This window comes from Belonocnema kinseyi, chromosome 3, assembly GCF_010883055.1.
Source record: "Belonocnema kinseyi isolate 2016_QV_RU_SX_M_011 chromosome 3, B_treatae_v1, whole genome shotgun sequence".
Lineage (NCBI taxonomy): Eukaryota > Metazoa > Arthropoda > Insecta > Hymenoptera > Cynipidae > Belonocnema > Belonocnema kinseyi.
This window is the reverse complement of record NC_046659.1, coordinates 93,066,111-93,093,531: the sequence shown is the minus strand read 5'-3', so window position 1 is coordinate 93,093,531 and position 27,421 is coordinate 93,066,111. Positions and strand designations below refer to the sequence as shown.

General features: G+C 30.8%; 1 protein-coding gene across 1 annotated transcript in view; it reads left to right on the top strand.

The window, feature by feature from the left end:
• Window positions 1-3,007: 3,007 nt before the first annotated feature.
• LOC117168723 (myotubularin-related protein 13) overlaps window positions 3,008-27,421 on the top strand; it is a 30,967-nt gene continuing 6,553 nt past the window's right edge. The window contains exons 1-9 of the mRNA XM_033354446.1: window positions 3,008-3,669; window positions 6,832-6,917; window positions 7,002-7,289; window positions 7,373-7,592; window positions 9,941-10,182; window positions 15,213-19,510; window positions 22,474-22,621; window positions 26,762-26,907; window positions 26,995-27,221. Of these exons, the coding sequence (XP_033210337.1) occupies window positions 3,570-3,669; window positions 6,832-6,917; window positions 7,002-7,289; window positions 7,373-7,592; window positions 9,941-10,182; window positions 15,213-19,510; window positions 22,474-22,621; window positions 26,762-26,907; window positions 26,995-27,221 (5,755 nt within the window). The 5' untranslated portion in view covers window positions 3,008-3,569. The remainder of the gene's footprint in view (window positions 3,670-6,831; window positions 6,918-7,001; window positions 7,290-7,372; window positions 7,593-9,940; window positions 10,183-15,212; window positions 19,511-22,473; window positions 22,622-26,761; window positions 26,908-26,994; window positions 27,222-27,421) is intronic.

The following is a 27,421-nucleotide window of genomic DNA, read 5'->3' as shown; positions in this document are numbered from 1 at the left end:
CTCTTCTTAATATTTTGACACCAAAGTCATGTCGATACACCTTACCGACTGCGAGTAAAGCCACCCACGCTTTAACTTGACAGACTGTATATATATATATATTTGGCCATGTTTTTAAATCGAATTTCCTGTTAAATTATTTTTTAACGAAAAAATGCGATTATTATATCCCATTTAATTACTTACAGTCATACTTTTCAATATTGGGCCTTACAATTCATATTCTCTCGTATGCAACAAGTTGTAATAAAGTAGTTTGGGCCGAGGTTTGGGCCCTTAAATTAATAAAATATAATCAAAAATGAGTTTATACCATTTTCTCAAATTTGTTATTAAACCACTTAAATTTATATTTTTAAGAACAATTTATAAAATCGAAACCCTTTAATAAAACTTTGAATATTTTTACTTCCTGTTTAATCTATCGTCAAATCTAGAATAGTAGATCACCAGTTCTAACTCAAAGAATTATGTTGAATGGTTTTGTGAGATGCAGTAATACTTGTTGTTAGTAGTTCCTTATAGATAGTTGTTTTTTTCAGATCGTATTCGTTGAACATAAATAATTTTTCAAACGCATTTTGGATAATATTAGGTTTTCAGAGGGCTCGTTAATGGTCTAGACCCTTGATATACCTGTTTTATCATCGCCTTAGAATTCACCCCACTGGATATTTGAGACAGGTGGCTTTGGAATAAAGGTATTCGGTGACTTGTTCTGAGTGATCTTTCATCAGTCATCATCACACCTCATTCGAGTCAGTGCAATTCTTATTTTCAAGAGTGTTAATGAATATCGTTAGAAATGGCGTAAGAAAAAGATTTAAGCAAGAATATATATCACGCACACCTTTCATGTGAAAATGCGAGAGTGATTAATTATTAATTATTTAAATTATTAGCAAATATCTGGAAAAAAATAACAAGAAATACTACTCTTGACATCCATAAACTTTATATCATTTATCCCGAAAAATAATCCAAGATATACAGGGGAATATTGTTAAGATAAATAATAATTGTTTTACCAAATGATAATTATTTAAATAATTCGAAATTATAAAAAGAATACTTGGAAACTCGTCATAAGCGGATTGGGTTGTCAAAATTAAAAGTTATTGGGTGGTAATTATTCCCAAAATATTTAGTCACAAAATTTCTTTTTCCTGAAAAAGAATAAATTGAAAATCTAGAAAACATCGAGCGTCGATTTTTTACTGGTATCAATATGGACCAACCTAGTGAACGCACCCTAGAGTTGTACAAAAATTTGACTTTCGATTTTTGGTGATCGACCCCCCCCCCCCCAGTTGTTCATTTTCCGGGAAAAGAAAATTCGTATTTTTTCCTTTTTTTAACATTAACCCGTGCTCTCGGACTCTTTAAATTAACATGGGGTTCTAATTGTGAACAAAATTGTTATATCGTTTTTTTTTAAATATTGGAAAACATACGATCGACGGACAGGCGGACAGATACATGTCCCAACCGAAACTATAAGAGTTTCGGCCCGGGGACACTTGTTATAAACTTTTTGTGAATTAAAGTATAGTCATCTCTTAAGGAAAAATAAACCTCAATACATTTTAACCTTGTTCCTTAAATTCCCTTTCGTTGTTCCCGGAAAATGCCCCAAAAATGAAAAATAGCAGTTTTCTATCGAATTCATACCAAAGACGTTATTTAAACAAAAATTTTGTAACACAAATAATAATTTTTATTCGATAAGTGAAGGGTATCCAAATATTTTAAAATAATTTTGAATCTTTACTATCTTTCGGGATAAATGATTGAAAATAGATGAATATTAAGAGTAGTACTTCTTATTTAACATATTTGGTATGTAATTATTAATATAATTTTTATTTGTTTAAACAGTTCTTTCTCCTTGAAATCTTAAAAAGTTATTATTTTCTGGAATTGGTGACCCAATTAACAAATGTTGAAAATTATATATTTTTTAAGGATATTTGGTAATTATTTAACCATTTTCATTTGATTAAACAATGTTTTCCCTTTAAGCCGTGAAAATATATTCTTTTCTGTAATTAATGAGACAATTAACGTATTTCGAGTGTAATATATATTTTTTAAGGATACACTCTTTAGTACTTCGCGGCGATATTTAAATTTAAAAAGTTAGATAACTTGACTAAAGTTGTAGTGCGCTGCTCCTGCGCAAATGTTCTTCAAGTTTAAAGTTGTTGATTGCAGAATGCATATTCAGAAAAGGCAAACCTTACTCATTAATGTTCTCGAATCTAGAAAAATTAGAAAAATACTTTAAATATAGAGTTGAAAAATTAGGCTTATTTAAGGTATTAAGTGTTTTATTATATAGATATTTGTCAATCCACAGAAAACATTCTTCAAAATGATATTTTCTTGCATGAAGTTAACAAAATCTTAAATACTTTTGATACATTCTTCGAATTAACGGAAATGAGTCTAGGATACAATCTTGAGATTTTTACATTCGTATAGTAACAGGTGTCAGTAACGTAATCACTAAGAGATTATAGGCCCCTGGGCCCCATTTTTAACCTAAGTCCCAATATTAACAATAGTAGAAAAATATTTTTGATTATCCCAAAAAGAGTACAAACATTATTTTTCACTTACTCTAATCATGCAGCATCACTGCAAAATGATTATTTCTCTGAACTCAAGTCGAGCCTAGCAACAACGCAGAATAGGCAAAATTATCAGATTGAATCTACAGGAAGCATAGTTAAAATTAGAATTATTATCTCAGCCTTACGTACTTTTGATTTTCAATGCAGGGGCGGTTGATTTTTTCTATTTTTATTCAATGGAGAGGGGCCCTTCAAAGTACGGCCCTGAAAATCCCTACAAAACGAGAAATCGTCTTTTTTGCTTAGACTTTTTCAAGAAGGTAGCTCTATAGGAAAAAAACATGATTCCCGTAATTACTACTGGAGGATAATTAGGAAAAAATTAGAAATCTAGTGGAGGGGGAAGGAGAAGTATGGCGGAACCAGCAGTGCCATCACTGTTCGTGGTTTGTGGTGTGGGTTTTCGTTCAACCGAAACTTCATGTGGCGCTTTAGTTTGGAAGGTTATGGATTAAAGCTTCAGGGTGTGGCATCGTATTGTGGCTTATAAAATGAAAATACGCAGTGTAAATTATGTTCCGTAGTTTTGTCTCTTCTGACGAAATAAATCTTGACAATAGAGTGAAAACAGTGACTGTGAGGTGGCCGTTCCGCGGTTATTCGAGACCTACACGTCAACGAGGAGATTGCTTTTGTAAAAAAATCGGATCGTAAACATCGTAAACAAGCCGAGGATCATCGACTGGGAAGTCTTCTCCGGGGTCAATTACGCGTTGTTTGATTGGTTTCGTTGTCTCTTTACCTCGAGGAGTGAATCATGTTGTGCAAAGTGTTCCAGATAGTCTGACAATGTGATCCCTGGCTCGATGCACGTCAATCTAATTAGCATTAGACCATTGACGTTTATCGAGATAAGACACCGCCAAAAAGCGGTGAATTTTCTGCTCTGCAGCACCTCGTCCATGAAATCAAAGGCTCCGTACTCTACGTGGGATGTTGAGCGCTACCACCTCCACTCAGCCCCACGAATATACCGAGATGTCTCGGTTAGCCGACTACTTCATAGTCGTCGGCTACCATCACGAAAAAGAGAGTAAGTGCAAAAGGTCCATTTTTGTATTTTCTTATTTTTTTTATTACTGCAGATCTCGATTAGGTCTAGAAGTTAGGTTAGAATTTATGGCTACCCTCGAACTCAAATACTCCGAATGATTGCCCTCCTGACCTCATTTCGAGAGATATAACCTCAATTTTAATTGATATGGATGATCTGGATGATGTTCAATTTAATGACAGTCGTCACATCTTTCATTAGGGGAGTTTTATATTTATATTTGGATGATTTGAAGGTTCGAATAATAAGCTCTAGCTGTCAAGATTTAAAAAGTCTGTCTATATACCTCCATATTGATTGGAACTTTATTCGATTTTTATTTTGCGTATGGGCTGTCATAGTTATTAGCAGCAGAAAATTGAATTTTCTACTTATCACGTATTTTATGATTGATGTGTTTCAAATGGATTGTTGCATTCCGAATTTTTGGCGTCACGATTTATTGAACAAAGGGGCTATATTGATATTTTGAATGTCATCAACTGATCTAATATAGCCTTTATGTGTCTCGTTTCTACAATATAGTACGCTGTTAATAACTGTATTTACACAATATACGCTTTAATGATATAGCATAATTCAGTTATGAAAGTTGTAATGAAAATTATGATATGTGCACATTTTTTCCCATTTCCATTGCAATTATTTAAAATAAAAGTATACTTAGTTTATTCCTTTATAAAAAAAAGGATTCATTTTTTTCAATCTTTGTTTATTATAAGAAACGACAAAAAACTAATCAAGAATCATGGGATTACAAATGAATCAATCAATGAAGTCCTTTAAAAATTAAATAAACTTTATGAGAAACGTATTTGTTTAAATTGCCATTTTTAAAACAATACTCATTTTGTTAAATTTGAAGTTTAATTAAAATTTTAATGTAGCAATAATTTTAGCCCCTTGAGCATCGATTTTTCTTGAAATTATTATTGTTTTCTGAACAAAAAATATAACATGCTTATTTTTACAGTCTTTCAACTAAGAATTGTCTGTGACAGTGCGATAACGTCAAACTTATCATTATTATTATTATTATTATTATTATTATTATTAAATTTTTATTTTCTCAGCAGAAAATCTCCATATTTCGGTAGCAAATTTTATTTTTGGTAAAAAATTGGAAAATTCGATTTTTCATCAGTACCAAAAGCAGATTTTCAAAACAGGCAGTAAATTTATTTTTTTTTTACTGGGAAGTGTACAAATTTTTACAAGACAAATCTAGTCAATCACTTCAAATACAATAGTAATCACATATCAGATGATGATTTAATCCAATTTAAAATAATCTTTCGATTTCAACTTTTTTAAAATTTTAAATTGTTAACTTTTTTAATTATAATATTATTCAACTTACAATGTCTAATTAGAATTACTATTTAACCCATTAAAATTGAAATTTATCATTAAAAAAACATTTCTTTTGTAAGTGAAACTGTTAGATTTTGATATATAAATAACAATTGGACACTTATTAATTTAGGAAAAATTCGAGTATTTTGAAGAGATATTTAAAAAACTGTTAACTAACATAAAACTTGAAATCATCTCAAATAATTTAAAAGAAAATGTACAGTTTTGCAGATTTCCAAAAAAATTGAGAATCTTTTTGAGAATTTTGAATGGGTTTAAAAATAATTTTAAAAATGTCTTAATTCCTAGGAAAATTAGAAATGAATTTTTATTTGAAAAATTAATTTTAAGAGAATATTCAAAAAGATTGCAAAAGATCTTCAAAATTGTAAAAAAAAAAATATGGAAGATTTTAAGGAAGATTTATCGAGCGTTCTAGTACATTTTTTCAATAAAAAGTTTTTAAACTTCGATTTTACATGTATCGAATTCAAGGGTTCCACTTGTATACTTTAATTTTTAGTTCAGTTTTTATTACTACAAGTGAAATAATATTTAGCTTTAATAGTTTGAATTTTTTACTTTCATTGATCGTGAAAAGTGTTTGTGATCCGGAAACTTTTGTTCTTTAATTAAAAAAGGCCACCCTGATTTACTCGGAATTGGTTCACTTTTTTCTTTTTAGATAAAACCCTTCAAATGCAAATTGAAATTACAGACCTTGAATGAGCCATTTTACATTCGAAGTCGTTCTAAATATACATGATTGATAAGATACGATTTGAGACCCCCATTTTTTCCAAATAAAAAAGTAACGTCATTTCCTAATGCCCTAACACACACACACACACATCATATCACAAGAACCCGGACGTTAAATTTGATAGACATCTAGAATCCTTCCGTTAATATGAATAATAAATGGAGAATTAAAAACGTTTAAAAATTTAACTATTTACAAATCTCATGTTTAAGTTTGAACAAATTTTAATCGAATTTTTTCACAGCTTAAGATAAAATCCATTTTGGTTTAGACTAGGTAGATAAACAACCGTTATTTCACCGAGAAAAAAACTGTCTCACTACACTGACCAATAACATAACATCAAAACTCAATTTGATCAAAAGCATTTGAAATGAAAACAAAATTTGAAGTTAGAAACCTTTAAAAATTAAATTGTTTTAAATTAAGTTTAAAATTAATTAATTTTAATATCTTAGTGGTTTTCGAAATTACTATTATTTTTAATTTCTTTTATAGGGACCAAAGAAAATGATCATTGTTTCACAAAGAAATTATATTCATAAATTTTCTGAATAAGCTATTCAAATTCGAGAATATTTATTCAGCAACAATGATGACGTCAAATAAATTTGATTGATTTGGAAACTCAAGGTTCTTTCTTAATTCATTACGGACAAGGATAGGGATATATTAAGAACGCATGTTTTTTATTTGTCATAACGTACTTTATCTCATCTGATCATCTAGTACTTAAACTCGTTAGAAAATAGAATAAAAAAACTACTTTGAATTTCAAATCTAATCCAACAAATGATCAACTTAAATTTCAATAATATCCCATTAAATATTTTTATTTCCAATGATTCAAAATTAATGAGAAGTTATGAATACATTTTTATAACAAAATTGGATTTGATGAAAGCTATTATTAAAAAATAATACAAAGCTATGTACGTATTTCTTGAGAAAACGTGTCACATCTATTACTGATTGACTCAGCCGTAATGAACTAATACAACAACAGCAATAACTAATTCCAGGAGGTGGAATTAGATGTGGTGTTGTACTGCAAAGGTTTCCAGAGAAGGACTGGCCTGATACGCCATTCATTGAAGGCATAGAACTGGTATATATATATTAGGCTTCTAGAATTTTTTTTACCTAATATTAATTTTGCATATTGCACTACAATTTTTAATCGCCTTTTTAGTTTTGTCAACCGCAAGGATGGGCTTTGTCCACCGAAAGGCAGGAGCCTCGATTTTTCGTCTCCATTCTAACCGATGTAGACGGAAATTCCCACTATTGTGCGTGTATGTGTTTCAACGAAACGGTGTCTATAACACCCAGCAAACCTGTAGACGAAGAAGAGGATCCCGTCGATGGGGACAATCGTGCTCTGGTTAAAGCGATACCTGCCGTCTCACATCATAGCATCATGTATGCCCCAAAATGTCTGGTGCTCGTTTCCACACTTGATTACATTGAAACTTTTCGGGTAAGTTTCGAAATCCACTCTGATCAAATTCCATCCATTTTATACTCAAAAATTGAAATCTATTTATGTGTATGTGTATGCAGAATTGTCTTGGAATCATTTACACCGTCTACGTAGAAAATTTAGGGATTCCTCTCGAGACTTTAGTGGGAAACATATTGGGATGCATCCAGGTTCCACCAGCAGGTGGTCCACAAGTTCGATTTAGCATAGGTGCTGGAGATCGGCAAGCATTACAACCACCAATCAGTCCCTCCCTGCCGATAACCCACACCAGCGTCAATTTACTATTCCAACAATTAGGTGAATTAATCTTTTTCCTTTACTAATATCTCTCTCCCCAATTTAACTACAGGCCTCGAACTCATCACATTATTTTCTCACAATTGTCCGCTAACCCCTCGCTGTTTCTTTACTACTGATGAAGGGCGGTGCAAAAATTACGTAAAGTTTTTTTTTTGAAATTTTGAAGTGCGTATTGTAAGTCTTTATAAATTTTCAACGGAAAAAAATGAATTCCAACAAAAAATGTAATGGATGATATTCTTAACTAAGAAAAGATTTTCATTTTTTTTTTAACAATTTAATTGAACCAAAAAGATGAATTTTCAACATGGAAGATTAATTTTCTATCAGAAAAGACGAGTTTTCCACCAAGAAGAATAATTTTTTACCTGTTTTAACTTTGTTTAAATAAATAGTTGAATTTTTGAACTAAAAAAGATAAGTTTTTAATAAAAAAAAGGTGTAGTAAAATTGTCTTTTAAGAGAACTAATTTTCAATTTAAAAAAAGAATTGTCTAAAAACCACTTTAAGTCTGTACCGAACATTTAAGTTTTATACCAAATTTTCAACCCAGAAAGACGAATTTTCAGCAAAAAATTTGAATTCTTAATCCGAGAATATGAATTTTCAACAAAAAAGTTAATTTTCAGCAAATCAGTTAACTTTTTTACAAAAAAAGAAAAAGAAAATTGTGAATCTTTAAGCTAGAAATGGGAATTTTCAATAGAAATGTTGAATGTTCAATCAAGAAGTATGACTTTTTAAAAAAATTATTGGAAATTTTAAACGATTTTGATCAAATAATAAAATTAATAGAAAAGATGAATTCTTTACCAAATATTGAACAGTAGAATTTTCAACCCAAAAATAAAATTATTTTTTACGAAACAGATGAAATTTTCAACAAATTACATAATTTTTCAACTAAATAATTGTTTGTAGAGTGAATGTGATGTTAGACCAAATTTTATTTCAGGGAATTTTAGTACATATTTTTTGTCTCTAAATTTTATTTAACCAAACAGTTGAATTTTCAACTAAAAAAGATCAATTTTTAATAAAAAATGGATTAATTAGATTTTCATTTCAGAAATTGAATTTTCATTTTAAAAAAAGGAATTTTCTATAAACCAGTTAAAGTTTGTACCAAATATTTAATTTTTCTACCAATTTGTTGAATTTTCAACACCAAAAAAAAACTATTTTTCTGCAAAACAGTTGATTTTTCAACAAAAAGTTAATTTTCAACTAATCAGCTGAATTTTTAACCAACAACTAAAACTAAATATGTAAAAAAAATAACTTAAAATAAAATAAAAAACAGATTCATTTTTAACCAAATAGTTGAATTTTCAACCAAAAAAACTTGTTAGTTGATAAAGAAAAAATGCAAATAAGTTGTTGAATCTTGAAACTAAAAATATGAAATTGCAACAATGCTATTGAATTTTTAATCAAGAAGTATGACTTTTGAACAAAATTATGGAATTTTTAACGAAATAATTCAATTTTCAACCCAATAATACAATTAATAAAAAAGATGAATTCTTAATCAAAAATTTAATAGTAGAATTTTCAACCGGAAAGAATAATTTTTTACCAAAAAAGACGAATTTTCAACAAATTACATAATTTTTCAACTAAATAATTGTTTGAAGAGTGAATGTGATGTTAGACCAAATTTTATTTGAGGAATTTTTAGTACACATTTTTTTCGTCTCTAAACTGTTTTTAACCAAACATTTGAATTTTTAACTAAAAAAGATAAATTTTAATAAAAATGGAGTAATTAAATTTTCATTTAAGAGAAAGAAAGAAAATACAAACAAATTATTGAATTTTTAAGCTAAACATAGGATTTTTTAACAAAATTATTGAATTCTTAACAAAAAATTTAATAGTAGACTTTTCAACCGAAAAGATTGAACTTTCAACTAAAAATAGTTCGATTTTCTTATTGGGTTCTATTAATACAGTTCGCATTCAAGTAGAAAGGGAGGAAAAGAAGGGAAACCGAAAAAACGCTGAGAAGTCTGTGATAAATGAATAGGGAATCATGATTATATATAGCCAAACAAATAACATTCTAAATAAACATGGATATGTTATTTTTTAATACTTTAACAATACTAGGTTAGGAAAATCGAAATTTTGCTTAAAAAATCAAGTTAATTTTCCAGTGGGCACTTTTAAATTCAGACTACAAATAAATTTGATACTTTAAAAATTTGATAACCCTATTTTGTCAAATTTTTGACACTATTTACACCATTTCTTATTCCTGAAATGAGTCCGAGGACTGTAATTTTTTAAAATTAAAAAATGTAACATAAAAAATAAATTGTTTAATTAATGGTTTCGACAGGTATTCGGAATGTTCTCGTACTGTTCTGTGCTGTCATGACAGAACACAAAATTCTCTTCCATTCGGCTAGCTACTCACGATTGACGGAAGGTTGCCGAGCGCTCACAGCTTTAATGTATCCTTTTCGATACAGCCTTGTGTACATTCCACTCTTGCCTGCGCCTCTCGTCGAATATCTGAACACACCAACCACCTTCATCATGGGCGTCCATAGTTCTCTAAAACACGAAGTCGCTGAACTTGTGAGTATCTCCTGGATTTGAAATTCTTTTCATTTTAAGATGATTAGAATTGCAAGGATCTGAGCGGTTCAGTAGTTCAATTTTTGCGTAAAAAAGGGGAGTTTCTTCCGAGGAAAGGGAATTAGTAAGGTATTAGTAAACGATTTATTTTGTTGTTAAAAACACTAAATCTTAACCTTTTCAACTGTCCTTAACCCTCTAACTAACAGTAGCTTAGAAAATGTTGTTAAACGTCTCAGCATTTTCTGCTGATTGAGTATTCTAACATTACGTCATACTCGGTCGGTAACGTCGAAATCTATAAGGCTATACCACTTGTTGGACTACAAAGCATTGATTAGATAGGAGTTTGACTAAAATTAATTTTTGTAGACGAAAGTAAGTGTGAAATCGTGATATGGCTTTGCTTCTCAGATAGAAAAGCCATTTCTTTAATTATTGTTAACAATTGGGGAAGTGTGCGATTTGGACAATCCATCAAGAAAAAATATAATGTGCCGTGATTCAGGTTAGGTTGCATTTTTGGGATAGTTGGCGGTCAAAAATTTTGAATTTCGGTAGTTCGTTAAAGTGTGTTTTTCAAAGATGTCAACATATTATTTTTGCACTTTGAGGAAACAAAAATGATCAGGAAATCCTTAAACTTCTCCGACTGTTTTTTTAATCCTTTCAAATTATTTGTAATAATTTAAAATCTTTCGAAGTATCTCGAAATTGCTTAAAATTAATTTTAATCACGTAAAATTTAAAAAATATTCTTAAATTTCTTTATGTCGCTTGATAAGCCTTAAAATCTTTAAATTTTCGGAAATAACTTAAAATATTTTCAAATAACTTTTTAATTAATTGCTTAACATTCTTTAAAGTCACTAAAACTTATAGAAATATTTTTTAATCCTTTAAAAATAAACTTTAAAATCCCGTCAAGAACCTAGTTATTCCTTAAAATCACTTGCACTCTCAGATATCCTGTGAGATTTCTTGATAATCCTTAAACTTTTCCGAATTTGTTTAAAACCCCTTCATCTTCTTTCAATCATTTAAAATCTTTCAAAGTTTCTCGAAATTGACTTAAATTAATTCAAATCTCTTAAAATCCTTTAAACTTTCTTAAATTCAACTTCTTTGAAATCATTTAAAATATTGTAAAATTGACTAAAATTAATTCAAATCTTTTATATACAAAATCCTTTAAATTTTCTTAGGCTCATTAAAATCTCTTGAAAATCCCTGAATCAATAAATTTCTCTGAATTCCTTGAAATCTCCTAAAATTAATTACATCTGTTTTAATAACTTTTCAATAACTCGCTCCACTTTCTTTAAAATCACTAAAACTGTCGTAAAATCTTATAAAATCTCTTGTAAATCTTTAAATCTTTTTGAACTATTTTTGGATTATTCTTACATTTTTTTAAAATAAACGTTAAGATTCCGCCAACTCCCTAGTAATTCCTTAAAATCACTTGAGTTCTTAAAAATCCTTAAAGTCCACCGCATTTTTTTGAACTCCATTCAACTTCTTTGACAACATTTTAAAAATGTCAAAATTGACTAAAATTAATTAAAATCTATCAAAATCCTTAAATTTTTTGTAGACTCCTTTAAATCTCTTGAAAATCCTTAAATTATTGAATTTTTTTTATCCCTTGAAGTCTCTTAAAATTTATTAAAATCTTTAATTTTTTTTTGAATTATTTTTAAATCCCTAAAAAAATCATGAAATCTCGTCAAGTCCCTATAGTAATTCCTTAAAATCACTTGAATTTTCAGAAATTCTTTAAGTTTTTTTTTTTTTTTGAAATTCCTTCAACTTCTTTAAAATAATTTACAATTTTCGAACTTCACTACAGTTAATTAAAATCCTTTGAGTTTTCCTAAATTCCTTAAAATATAAAAAAAATACATCCCTTGAAATCCTTTCAAATTCATTAAAATCTTTTTAATGAACTTTTCAGTAACTCGCTTGACATTCTTTGAAATCACCTAATCTGCCTTGAAATTTGATTAAATCTCTTGCAAATCCTTAAACCTTTTTGTATTCTTAAAAAGATCTTTAAAATTCCTTCAAAGTCGTTCAATTTTTCTGTATTATTTTTAAATCCTTTCAAATTTTTTGAAATCGTTAAAAATCTCTTCAGTAACCCTAAAATCACTTAAAGTCTTTTTTAAAGCCTTTAAAGTCTCTTTGATATAAATTTATTTGATATGAAACTACTTAAAATCACTTATTATCGAAAAGTATTATAACAAAAGTCGCCGGCAATTGAGGTTATAACCTTAATTACAGCAAATTATATTTTTTTCGTGATGTATTGCCTAATAGAACATTTTCCAGATTGCCAACAATAATGAATATTCTTAAGGCTTGAACTTTAATTTTTATCATTTGAAGAAGTAATAAAATTTGGTTTTCAATTCCTACTTTTTTTTATTCTACAACCTACAGTCTATATACCGACATTTAATATATACAACTTTCTTGAACTTTTCTGTCGAAAGGCAATTTGAACCTATTACAATTTTACGAAGTCAAATTTTAAGAATACATATTCTATATGCCTTTTTCGGGAAATTCACCATAATTTCCCGTAATTTTTATTTCTGAATAGTTTCCATCTATTGTTTTGTGGCAACAATATATAGAAAAAATAAAATAATAGGAAACTTTAAACCTTATTTTAACCTCTTTTCCGAGGGACGGAACAGGGTGGCTAGTTAATATCGTCTCATTCTTCAAAAAAATGTGCTAGTACTATTTTTCTTAGTGTAACCAACTATCTTCGTTAAAAAATTGAAGAGCATTTTATATTTAAGATTTTAAAGTTAATGTTTCTTCCTGATGGTTCGTTCAAATACTAAATTGCCTTTATATTTCATAACTGAAACTTTTTTTTAGATATTTAACATAATAATTACATATGTAACATAAATTTATATAATTATTTACTAATAATTTTGGCTTGAAAATTGAGCTTTTGGTAGAAAAACCATTGTTTGCAACTATTTTCTTAAAACATCTTTTTGGTAGAAAATTAAACTACTTGGTTGAAAGTTAAAAATTCATTTGATTGGTTAAAGAATTAACTATTTTTTGAAAATTAGTTTTTTATTGTTTTTGAAAATTATTTATATTAACTAAAGATTTACCTATTCTATTCTTGACGAATAATTGATCGTTTTTATTTGGAAGTTCAATGATTACTCTTTTTGTTAAGAAGTCATCTATTTTTGGTTGGAAATTCATCTACTTTGTTGAAAAGTTATTTTATTGGATCAAGATTGAGTTATTTTGTTGAAAATCTGTCTTTTTGTTTAAAAGCTCATCTTTCTTGGTTAAGAGTTAATTCTTTTTATTTAAAAAGTTTTCTATTATAGCATGGGTTCAGAATTCATGTCTTTTGATAAAAAGTTCTACTATTTCATGGAAAACTTCATTATTTCGTTAAGAATCCTTTTTCTTTTTTATAGAAAATCTCTGATTTTGGATTTAAAATTCATCTTTTGGTAGAAAAGTCGTCCTTTTTGGTTGAAAGTAAATTCTTTTTCATTGAAAATCCTACCGTTATATTTTTATTTCAAAATTCATCTCTTTTAGTTCAAAAATCGACTATTTTATTGAAAATGCAACTATTTTCTTAAAACATCATCTTCCTTGGTAGACAATTGAAATACTTGATTGAAAGTTGAACATTTATTATATTGGTTCAAGATTTAACTATTTTGATGAAAATTAATTTTATTAACTAAACATTTACCTTTTCTATTCATGACGGAAAATTTATTGTTTTTAGTTAAAAGTTCAATGTTTACTTTTTTGGTTGAGAACTACTTTGTTGCAAATTTATTTTATTGATTCAAGATTGAACTATTTTGTTGAAAATTCAGTTCATTTTTTAACATCAAAATATAAATTTTAAGCGAAAAGTAAGTTTTCTACGAAATACTTAAATTTTAAACAAAATGGTTTAATTTTCAACCAAACAGAAGCATTTTTATCCAAAAAAGATCAAGTTTCTTTTCAAAGAGATGAATTTTTATTTAAAATATTTTTTTTAACTTTAATTTTCATCCAGAAAATATTTTAATTCTTTTTTCAACACAAAAATATTAAATTCTAACAAAAAGTTAATTTTCTACGAAATAATTAAATTTTCAACAAAATTTTTTAATTTTTAACCAAACAGTTGCATTTTCATCCAAACAAGATCAAGTTTCTGCGAAAGCAGTGAATTTTAAGATAACAAATACAGACTTTCAAAAAAGAGTTTGAATTTTCAACCGAAAACCTGCATTTTTAATCAAGAAAGATGAAATTTCTTCTAAACTGATAAATTAAAAAAACATAAAAAATGGTTAAATTTTTATCCAAAGAAGATTTCAGTTCACTTTCCAACACCTAAATAATAATTGTAAATAATAAGTTAATTTTCTGCTAAATAATCGAATTTTTAACCAAAAAGTATGACTTTTTAACAAGATTGTTAAATTTACAACACAAAATTTGCATTTTTGTCTAAGAAAAATGAAAGTTGTACTAAAATAGGGTAAATTAAAAATGAAAAAGACAAATTTTCAACAACAAAAAAAAGATTTGAATTTTCATTTTTATACTGAAAAAGATGGAATTTTAAATCAAAAAGGCTAATTTTCAGAAAAATATTTTTCATCCAAAAAAGATTGCAGTTGACTTATCAGCAACAAAATATAAATTTTAAATAGCAGTTTAATGTTCTACGAAAAGAGCTGCATTTTTAACCCAAAAAGAAGACTTTTTAACAAAACATTTTAATTTGCAACCAAAAAGAATGTTTTTTCAAGAAAATTGTTAAATCTCCAACTAAATAATAAAATGTATAACTTAAAAGATAATCTTCAGAATAAAGTTTTTGTGAATTAACAAAAATTACGTACATAAGCGAAGGACCCCCCTACCATAAAAACTCGTAACAAATTATCCCCCTCTCCTGAGCTTTTAGGTAATTTAAGAACGGCCCCTTACGACTTTTCAATCGATTAATTTTTTTTCAGATGGATGTCATAGTCGCCGATTTAGACGGAGGATCGATAATGGTTCCAGATGGAGTCTCGCTTTCGCTTCTTCCAGAACCACTTCTCTCTCAAACTCAGGACGCCTTGTCTCTCGTTCTGCAACCAGAATTGGCCTGTGCAGATTACGCATTTCCTCCCTTAGCAACAAGAGCACCGCATCCTCCGATGCTAGACAAGGAACTTCGTGCAATTTTCATGCGAGCCTTCGCCCAACTTTTGCAAGGCTATCGCAGTTGCCTAACTTTGATCAGGATCCATCCGAAGCCTGTGATCACCTTCCACAAAGCAGCATTTTTGGGAGAACGAGGCCTAACAGACTGCGATTTTACAACGAGAGTCTTGGACTGCATGTTCTTCACCTCCTTCATCGCTGAACGAGGACCGCCCTGGAGACCTTGCGACGTGTGGGATGAACTCTACAGCAACCTGAGCGACTACATGAAGCAAGAAGCCCAAGATGAGAGGTTAATCCTAACCCACATTCAAGAATTGGCACAGCAGCTCTACACGAACGAGTATCCAAATCCCCAGCCCTACGTGCAGAAAATTTTGAAGCCACCCGAAGGAGCTTTCGCGAGGATCCACCAACCAATGTTGCCGAGGATAAACCCTGAGAATGTGCAGGCAATCATTGACGAGGGGTTGGCGAAGAGCAATCTCAAAGTCAGGTTGTCATCTTTGAGACCAATTCAGCCGCGAATTGTACCCATGGGACCACACATATCTATCGTCCACGATCCTAGGCATTTAGTTAGTAACTCTGCTCGAAGACTTGAGGTTCTCCGAAACTGTATCAACTGTATATTTGAGAATAAAATTTCTGATGCGCGAAAAACATTCCCTGCTGTTCTTCGGGCTCTAAAAAGCAAAGCGGCTCGATTGGCTCTCTGTATGGAATTATCTCAGCACGTTGTGGGCAACAAGGCAATGCTTGAACATCAGCAATTTGATCTAGTTGTGAGATTAATGAATTGTGCGTTGCAGGATGATTCGTCTATGGACGAACATGGAGTCGCAGCAGCGCTTCTTCCGCTAGCAACCGCATTTTGTCGAAAACTTTGCACTGGCGTGATTCAATTCGCTTATACCTGCATCCAGGAACATGGGGTTTGGCAAAATCCACAGTTCTGGGAAGATGCTTTTTATCTGGACGTTCAAAAAGACATCAAACGATTATACCTTCCTTGTGAAAACACGATACCTCGACAGGCGAACGAGAGCATTCTGAGTCCAATTAGTCCGCGAGATAACAAAGACTTTCCATTTAGAGATCGCTCTTCTGTTTATCGAGTTCAGGAACCATCGGCGCTGGAAATTGCTGCCGAGCAGATGAGAATTTGGCCGACGATTAATTCCGAAAAGCAGAAAGAACTTATCGCGAGTGAAGAAAGCACATTGTACAGCCAAGCAATTCATTATGCAAACAGAATGGTTTATTTACTAGTTCCACTTGATATTGGTGCCAAGACTCATCGACAGAATCACGTTTATGATGATGAAAGAGCCAGTAATAGTATCACTAATAGCGTAGCAAGCGATAGTGGCGATGCAGAATCTGGCTTCGAGGAAACCGATCCCGGAGAAACTGGTACTGCAGTTATCCGAATGGTTTCTCGTTTCGTGGATCGCGTTTGCACCGAAGGCGGTGTGAGCACTGAGCACGTGAGGTGTCTCCATCAGATGGTACCAGGTGTCGTCCATATGCACATCGAGACCTTGGAAGCTGTGCACCGGGAAAGCAAGCGACTTCCGCCCATTAAGAAACCGAAGATTCTTACGCCAAATATGCTCCCGGGAGAGGAGGTCATCATGGACGGTCTGCGTGTTCATTTACTCCCAGACGGAAGAGAAGAAGGTTCCGCAGGTCTTCCAAAAACACCACCGCTTCTGCCCGCCGAGGGAGCTATTTTCCTCACGAATTACAGAATTGTTTTCAAGGGAATTCCCTGCGATCCGTTCGCCTGCGAGCAGATGGTAGTTCGCGCCTTTCCTGTTACTTCCTTAACCAAGGAGAAGCGCGTGTCAGTTCAACATCTTGCGCACTTGGATCAGTGCCTTCAGGAAGGTTTGCAGTTGCGCTCGTGCACTTTCCAGCTGATAAAGCTAGCCTTCGACGAGGAAGTCACGCCCGAGAACATAGAAACGCTTCGCAAGCTCGTACACAAGGCACGTAATCCTCCACACATATTTCATCATTTTGCATTCAACGGGCAGGTACTAGTCACTCCGACGACTCATAACAAGGGGAAGGAGAAGAACGCCACGCTGAAGGGATTCGCGAAGAAGACGCTTCTGAAAACTGCGAGGAAGGCGGGTTTCAAACCCAAACAGTCATCAAAGCGGCAGAAGTACGTTCTGCCAAACATGAATCTCACTAGTAGCAATAAGTACATGACATCCCCCGGTAGAATGAGTCTTCCACTGACTGAAAACAACGACCTGAGTCATGACGATGATCTGAGCGTTGACGAATTTGAGATGCCGGGGATGCCGGTGCCGCAACCTTTGACTGATGCGAAGACTCTGGAACGACTATCAGAACGGAGTTATGTCAGGGATTGGTATCGTTTAGGCCTCTGTTCGAACGGGCCGCAAAACAACCGACGCAACGAACCTTTCCGCCTGAGTTCTGCAAACTGTGCCTACATGATGTGCAGAAGCTATCCGGCACTACTAATAGTTCCTACCTCCGTGACGGATGACAGTATCCGTAGATTTTGTAGATTATACAGACACAGCAGAATCCCTGTTGTAACCTGGAGACATCCAACTAAAAAGTCCCTCCTCATCAGAGGAGCTGGATATCATGGCAAGGGTGTCATGGGAATGCTCAAAGCACATCCAGCCTCTTCTGGAAACCTGAAAACTACCTCCTCAGAAAGTACGTCTTCCCTGGAACAGGAGAAATACATAATGGCACTAGTGGCTGCAACTCCTCTCTCGATTCTGAGACAGGGATCAGCTTGGGGAATGTCGGATAGCTCTCTTAGCATAGATTCTCTACTTTTAGCTGCCGAAGACCGGAACGCAACTCCGGAACAGTCTCGACGAAATCCCTTCAATAAAGCCATGGGCAATCTGGGTTCGTCGGGGGGAAAAGGACCAAAGAATTTCGGACGCTGGGGATCGTTGAAGGACAAAAGACACAGCTCACAAGCTTCCTTGTCATCCTCGAATCAACGCGGCACGATTCGACACTCCGCGGACTCTGACAGTGGAACTGAATGCGTCCACACTTTCCAACGAGCTGCATTGTACATTCTGGGTGAAAAGTCCTACATGAAGGGCGTCAAGGCGGAATCGGCACCGAAGACGGATTTCATTCCGGTCGAGTTTTTCGACGTGAGACATACGAAAGCTGCATTCAAGAAGCTGATGAGGGCCTGTGTGCCGAGCTCTCCGAATATGGAGCCTGATCAGAGTTTCTACAAACTGATCGAGAGTTCCGAGTGGTTACAGCAGCTTCAGAGTTTGATGCAACTTGCTGGAGCTGTCATCGATTTAATGGACGTTCAGGGTTCCTCGGTGGCGGTCTGTCTGGAAGACGGTTGGGACACAACAGCTACCGTGTGCTCGATCGCTCAGGTTTGCCTGGATCCACATTATAGGACGATAGATGGATTCAGGACCTTAATTGAAAAAGAGTGGCTAGGATTTGGTCACAGGTTTGGTCACAGGAGCAACCTCGCTACGAATTCACAGACGACAAATTTCACGCCAACTTTCCTTCAGTTTCTGGATATTGTGCACCAGATTCAGAGGCAGTTCCCCTTGGCCTTTGAGTTCAACGAGTATTATCTCAAGTTCTTGGCGTATCATTCAGTGTCTTGTAGGTTTAGAACTTTCCTACTAGACTGCGAGTTTGATCGGGTAGAGTGTGGAATTACTGCTGTTGAGGATAAGAGAGGATCGCTCACGAGTCATCATAAGGGTGTTGATACTGGAAGTGATGACGAGACAGTCTATCCTGGTGGGAGATTGGCGGGAACGAGTATGGGATGCAACTTGGGACAGAGTATATTTGATTATATTGAGAAACAGCATGCGCGGTGTCCCCTGTTTTACAACTTTCTATACACGCCAAACACGGAGCATCCGGTGTTGAGACCTGTTTCGCATTTGCCGAGTTTGGATATCTGGAATTATTACCTCGAGGAAGAATTGGCGCATGGGCCCGCTTATGATATGGAGATTCTTCAGCAGGACTCGCAACAGGAAGAAGAGGCTGAGGCTGCTGATGGGATTGTGAAGAGCAATCGGAAGATCGTAACACAAGGGTTAGTTTTACTTGTACATTAGAGGAATCAAACGCAGGTCCTTATGTCCCTTATTGACCCTAAAGTACCATATTTTTTAAAATTGGTCTCTATGGTAACCTGTGACACTTTCCTTTCAATGAATTAACTCATGGGTTAATTACTTTTTAAATCAGAACATATTTCTGAAGTTTCTTTAATTATTTTGAAATATTTCAACGTATTTTTAAAGATTCGAATACATTTTTAATCGATTTCAACAATTTGAAAGGATTTTCAAGATTTTAGGTAACTTTTAAAACTTTTAAGACAAAAACTGTTTTAAAAAATAAATTACTGAATATTTTGACTTGACATTTTTTCAGAACATATTGAAAGCTTGCTTTAAAAGATAGTGTACTTTATACAGCCAAAAATTAATTTAAATATACCAATGAAAAATGCTAAAGTAAAAAAAGTGCAAAAATCACTATTTTTACAAAAAAATTCATAATTTCTTTTTCCCACGTTAGAATGAGCTAAAATTTTAGCTGAGCCCTCACCTGGTTTATTAGTATAAGAAAAATAATAGTAGTTAATTTACTACCGACAAAAGTATATTTATTCTGAGAAATGACAGGAGAAATTTTGTGAAGAAATCAACTACCTATTTTTAGTCAAATAAATCATAATTATTATTTATTATTTATAGACTTTGATTGAATTTAGATACTTAAACATATGGAAATTTAGGCCTGGGATATTCTTTTTACCTCGCGGTGGCAAGCAAAGGTTAATTTTATAATATTTTAGTGGATTTGAATGAATTTATTCACAAGATGATTTCAAATAGTTTAACATATTTCAGGGAATCTTAAAAGATTCTTAGAATTTTTTTTTATTAATTTCAATAAGTTGAAGGGATTTTAAAGCGATTACAATAACTTAGAATAAAGAATTTTCTAGGATTTCGGAAGATTTGGAACGTTTTTACAGAATCTATAATATTTTAAGATATTTTAAAAGATTTCACAGGATTTTATAACATGTCCTATCATTTCAATGATTTTAAGGGATTTTATAGCTATCAATGTATTTTACTACATTTTCGAGGATTTCAGGAAATATTATCATAAATTTTCACGAGATTTTATAATATTATAATGGATTTCAAAGAATTTATTTACGAGAAGTGACGTATTTTGTAGTTTTTCAAAGATTCGAAATTATTATTTTTTTGTTAATTCACCCTGAACTCTTATTAATTTATCCTGAACTTTTAAAATTCTTTGTAATTATTTTGAACTTTTCTAAACTCAATTCTACTTAATTCAACGGATTTTTAAATAGTTTTTATTTCATTGATCCTAAGGAGCAATTGATAAAATGATCAAAGGATTTGAAATATTTTAAGGTATTTTTGGAAATACCTTGGCATTTTTTAAAGATTTAAAAATTTGTAAAGTAATTCAAATGATTTTAAAGGATTTTAAATATTATCGTCATATTAAAAGATTCCCTAGAATTGTTTGATTTCAATAATTTAATGAGGCTTCAAAGGATTTGAAATATTTGAGGGTATTGTGAAAAAATTCGCTTGCGTTTTCAAGGACTTTAAAATGTTTCAAGAGATTTCAAAAAATATCAAAGGATTTGAAATACTTTCGGATATTTTAAGATTCCAAGACATTTTCAAGAGACTTAAATAATTTCAAGGGATTTCCAAGGGTTTTAAGAATTTTAAGGGATTTTAAGGGATTATCCTGAAAGGGAAATGACTTTATGTTATAATATAATTAATATAATAATTAATATTTTATATATTTATATAATATAATAATATTTTTTGCAATTTATTTGGAATTCGCACTGAATTCTTTCAATACTTTTGAAGTCTTCTAAATTCACTAAATTGTACTCAATTTAGTGGATCCTTAAAGAGTTTTTGTTTGAATCATCTTGATGTCTTTCAAACTCACCTTAAATTCGTAGGCATTTTATTAAATTCTTTTTAATTTTTTTTTTTTCATTAATTTTTTAACTCATTCTAAACTTACTCAATTCAATGAGTTTTTAAAATATTTTTAAATTTCTTTCAATTCACTTTATTGAATCAGCTTGATTTTTAAAGTGAATTTCATCGAATTCTTCGCACTTTTCTTAAATTCCATCAAATTCACTTAAATTTTACTGAAACCAATGGCATTTTTTCGATTTTTAAAATGATTTCCAATTCATTTGAAATCTTTTAAGTTTATTCGCAGTCATTAGTCACTTTTTTGATTATCAATTGGTAAGTTTTTTAAGATTTTAAGAGCTTTGAAAATATTTGTTGAAATTCAGTCTGAATTCTTATTAATCTAACCTACAATTTTTTTAATTCTTTGGAATTATCTTGAAAATATTTAATTCGCTTGAAGTCTCCTGAATTAATTTAATTCAATTTAATTCAATGGGTTTTCTTTGCCTTAAAAAAATTTTTTTAATTGATCCTGAAATTTTTTAATCTCACATAGAATTCTTTGACATTTCATTGTGTATTTTTTAATTCCCTTGGATATTTCTAAGCGTATTTCAAAATTAGTGAATTCAATGAAGTTTTTTGAAATTTTTAAAAATTGTTTTGAATTAATTTGAACTTTTTAAAATCCACCTTAAACTTTTATGAACTTCATCGAGATTCTTTTCAATTACTTGAAATTAACATCAATTCTTTCCAATTTCACAGAAAAGTATGGAATTTTTTTATTTAAAAATGTTTTCCGATTAATTTTAATTTAACTTGAATTGCTCTGAAATCTTATGAATGTATTCTGCACTTGTTATGCTTTGAGCGTGAAAAATTTACACTATTAGTGTGACTAAGTAAGTACCCTTTGGTCCCTGTATTTTATCTCATAAGGACTGTGAGTCCTGATATTATTGATTTATATCCTAGTAGTAATTCAGATTGAAACAAAACTATAAATTATGTTTAAAAAACTAAAAATGTTATTTAATTTTAGATACGACAGCATCAGTTCAATGGTACCTGATCAATTTACTCACTTGTTAGAAGAGATTCACAAACTAGAAACAGAACTAGGCCACTTGCCCCAGAAGTGGAAAGTTCTTTGGGACAAACTCGAACTGCCTAACACAGACTCGCTCGCGGTAAGCTTGGCCAATTCTTTTTCACTATATTAAAATAAAAATATAATATATAGAAAAAATAGTAATACTTATTTAAAATAACAGTTAGCCAATTAATATATATTCAAAAATTTCCATGCAAAGAAATGTTTTCCCCTGAAATACAAAAGTTTCTTAATTATTAAATCGAAAATTGCATAAATTCAGCAAATTGATAGATATAATGATGATACTCTTATCATTTTGTTTGATATAATGCCAGAGAACATTGTGCAGTAAAGTTGCTTCGAAAACTTTCTGCATGGATATCCAGCAGGTTTGCGACAAGGTGCGCTTAAAAATAATATGATACAAATATTTCGGCACAAGTGTCGATTCTGCACAGTTTACCAAAATTAATTTAGCAACGAATTTGCTTGCGATCACGAATGCACAATTTTTAGAAATGCACATTCCTCGCATATTCTAGATTCAAGACTCAGGGTGTCTAGCGACCCCAGAAATCCGGGAATTTTGTGCACCTTGAAAAATACGAGGAAATGTCAGGAATTCGGGAACATATTAGAAGCTGGGAAATCTTTGAAATTTACTTACCAAAACATGGCGCAGGCAATAAATTTGTCATGCTATTTTCTGCCTTATTTATGCCATCTTTTTGTCGGTAAGTTTGTGATTTATGAACACGGCATTTGGGAAAACATTCTTAAATTTTTTTTCTAATAAAATCGCGATCATTAAACATTAAACTGGAAAATTAAACATTTCAAACTTTTATCAATTGAAAATTTGGAAGATTGTGGGTTAAAATATAATTTCGTAGTAATTTTATGTTACAAACATTTAAAAATTACAAAATTTTAATTGACTGTTTAAAATTAAATATTTTTTCAATGAGCAATTTTAGGTATTTTCACTCAACCACAAGCTAACTTCATTTCGTTGAGCGCTGAGGAGAAAACAACAGACCAAAATAATAAAATGATAATAATTATTATTATTTATCACTGAAATTGTAACGAGTCAAGGTTTTCTATTTCAAACAACTTAGTTTCATAATGTTTAGTTTTGCAGTTTTGATTTTTAATTGCTCATTTAAAATTAGCAGATAAATATTTCTAAATATTGAGAAAATGTCCTTTGTTTGTTTAAAAAATTTTAATTTGCAATGGGTTAAAAATTGAATATTTTAGACTAAAACAATATTTGAACATGGGATTTGAAATTGAATAAAAGCGTTTAATTATAATGCTATTCATTTAAAAATGTTTAATATATGAAATTTCAATGAGATTTTTAAATTTGTTTAACTACTAAGACTTTCGATTTAAAACAGCTTAATTGTTGGCGTTAAAATTTGTTAATTATTTAATTTTGAACAGAACACGAAGAACTAAAATGAAAAATGTTGAAACTTGTAGATTTATAATTGCAAAGTGTAAACTGAATAATTCTATAAGTAAAAAAGTTAAGAATCGAACTTAAGAATAAAAAAAAAGTTGAAATTGGAATGATGTATTAAAAATTGCATTTATATAATGAAATTTCAAAGGATCATTTTCCGTTCCAGCTGCCAGCATGTTATAAAATTGTTAGTTGTAGGGTAAAAAATTCTAATTTCAAAAAGGTCGAAAAAATTAATTTTTCCATTAAGTTATTTTCTTTTAATTTTATTTTATATTTATGCTATTGTTCATCTTTGTAATTTGTATACTATTTTTATTCAACGAATATATGGTAGTCTTTTTTCTAATTAATTTTTTGTATATTCTGGTATACTTTTAGTATGTTTCGTTTTGAGTGATCATTATTTTAAAGGCCGTGTCTAGTTTAGGTTCACCGATATTCGGTGACCGTAGCACAAATATCTTCGGTGTGCTTACACAATTTATATTTCGAAAGAGAATATTCCTTAATGAACTTTTTTTTAGGATTTAAGAATCAATTATCTAATTTTTATACTAAAACAAATAACGTTTTTTTTGCTGCTCATTGTAAGGTAAAAGATATAACATATCTGGGTCTAATGTATGATATTAGGTTGCAATATTTTTTTACTTTTCTTTTAGAAATATTGCGAAAAAGTGTAAATAATAAAATTTTCTTGGACTTATATTTAGGGTGGCCGCTGGACCGGGAAACTGAGAATTTTATGAGGCCGGGAAAAACCGGCAAATCACAGTGAATCAATTTTTTTACCGGGAATTTGACAAATTTGTAGATAAAAAATCTGTCAAAGTTTGATTTTAATAGTTTATTAAATAATTAGTTGAATTGCTATCTTTTTGCATTCTTTTATCGTAATTGTCAGGGTAATTGGAAAATCTTTCACTTAAAAAATTCTGCACTTCGGATATCATTTTTAAGCGTACATTTTTTATTGAAATAATTAAAAAATGCTGTTATTTTAAAGACTTAAAAAAGCGACAAATTAGAAGCGGTTAAAACCTACCATTTGCGATAAAAACATTTTTAGTTGATCAACTGTGAATATAAATTAGAATTATTTTTTAAATTAAGCAGTATTTTAAAAATTATAAACTGAATAATTGATTGTACAAAACGATTTGGAATCAGTTCCAAATTTAAGAATTTCCATATTTTAAAATTAAAAATCAAACTGTTTCAATTTGAAAGTTTAGTAGTTAAACAAATGTTATAAACTATTATAAACTATTTTCATTTTTTAAATATCTTCAAAATAATGTATTCATAATTAAAGGCTTTTATAAAATCTTAAATATTGTTTCAATATACAATTTGAAAATTAAAAAATTTGAATTTTTTTCAATTAAGAAAAAGAACAATTGCTTAATATTTAGAAATATTTTACTGTTTATTTAAAATAAGTAATCATAATTAAATTTTTCATAACTAAAAAAGAAAAGTAAACTCTGAATGTTACAATTTTAATTGTAATATTTCATGAATTTTAATTTTTAAGTAAGATTGCTGAAATATGATGTACAAATAAATATTGAACACCTATTATCCTTAGGAAAAATTTCAATACGTTGGAGAGATATGTAGAAGTTCTGAAAAGATTTAAAATTAATTACAAATTTGAAATAATTTAAACGAAGTGTCTACGTATAGCGGCAAAGTACGACTATTCGTACCGAAATTTATGCGCAAATAGCCCACAGTCTAATCTGAAACAAAATGTAGATTTTTGCAGATTTTAAACAAAATATTTAGAAGTTTTGTAAGAATTGTGAAAGGGTACAAAAGAATAAAAAACTTTTTCTTAAGAATCCTAGGAAAATCGGAAAAAATTTTTGTTTTGAAAAATTAATGTTCAAGACAAGATTAAAAAAGATTTTTAAAAATTTCCCAAATTGCTAAAAATGAATCTGGAAGACTTTAAATAAATTGTTTAAATTTTGCAGGATTCTTCTACATCATTTTAGGAAAAATTCGAATCATTTTAAAAGAAGTTTTTTATTATATTTTTTTAGATATTTTATTATACATTTATTTATAATATTATATTTTTTATTATCATATATTTATTTATTTTATATTTTATTATATTTTTTTATTATATTTTTAAACTTTTTTAAAAAGGTAATCGTTAAATTTTTTATTTTTCTAGCTTAAAATGAGTTACAGCTCAATTTTCATTACTTCAAATGGAAACAATTTTAGCTCAACAGTTCGATTTCCTTAATTTCATTGATCGTGAAAAATGTTTGCGAACTGGGATATTACCAGAAATTTGTTTCTTTGATCTAAATGGCCACTTTGTATATTTAATCAAATATAATCGTTTTTTAACAAAACTATGCTGATTTTCCTTTTCATTCTGCAAAGATCTGAAGTTAAAACAGCTAAATTGTAATAATTTTAAATTTTAAAATCGTTCGTCTTGTCTTGTTTTAAATTTTAGTTTGTAGGTCTTGTGTTACTAATGAAATGGGTCAACTTTTCTAGTATCTTTTGGTACTTTTTTAACTAATAATAATTTACGAATTAAAACAAATATACCACAGGAACAAAAGCCGAGAAAACGTTAATTTCGATCTAAGAAATCCAGGAATTTTAAAAAGAAATTTCGCTAGACCCCCTGAAGATTGCGTTTTTGCGCGTGCAGTTTTTTTAGAAGTTTTAGAGTGTTGGTTTTTGATTTGAGAAATTCATTTTGGATTTTCTTTCGTCTTACAGAGACACGCGTCCTTCAGCACGGCTTTGGTTAGGCATCACGGAAGGCTCATACACAAACGTTCGACGCTGGAACTACTTTTGAGAGGAAAACTCGCTGGTGGAACTACGACTGGAAATGAAAGCTCCGTTTATGCTCATCCGCACAGGTAATTTATTTTATGCAATTCCAAATAGTTTAAATCCTTCTCGTGTACTGAAACCTTTTTTTTCTTAATATTTGCTTTGAAAAATAGGTTTGAAAGATTGGACACAGCGACTCCGACTCATTGCGACGCATGTTCTGGCGTTTTGTGGGGTCCAGTGAAAGCCGGATTAAGATGCGTCGACTGTGGCCACGTTTGCCACGACAAATGTGCCGACGCCGTGCCCAAAAATTGTACAAAATACAAAACAGTAGCTGATAATTTACAAAACCATACTCTTACCCGAACTGGCGGTGACAACGGCAGTGTAAATTCAAGTAAGTGTTCAGTTTAAAAGTAGTTTAATCACTCTCCTGCAACTCTCCAGAATTTATTTAATTGATTAAAGTAGTCCGGCTTCTGGGAAAGCTAGTCAAAGCTACGAGGGTAGTTCAATAAGTCCTTAGAATGACCAACATATGGCGCGCGAATCGCTCCAAATCATCTGTTTTCAGTCAGCACCACTCCCGACTAGATA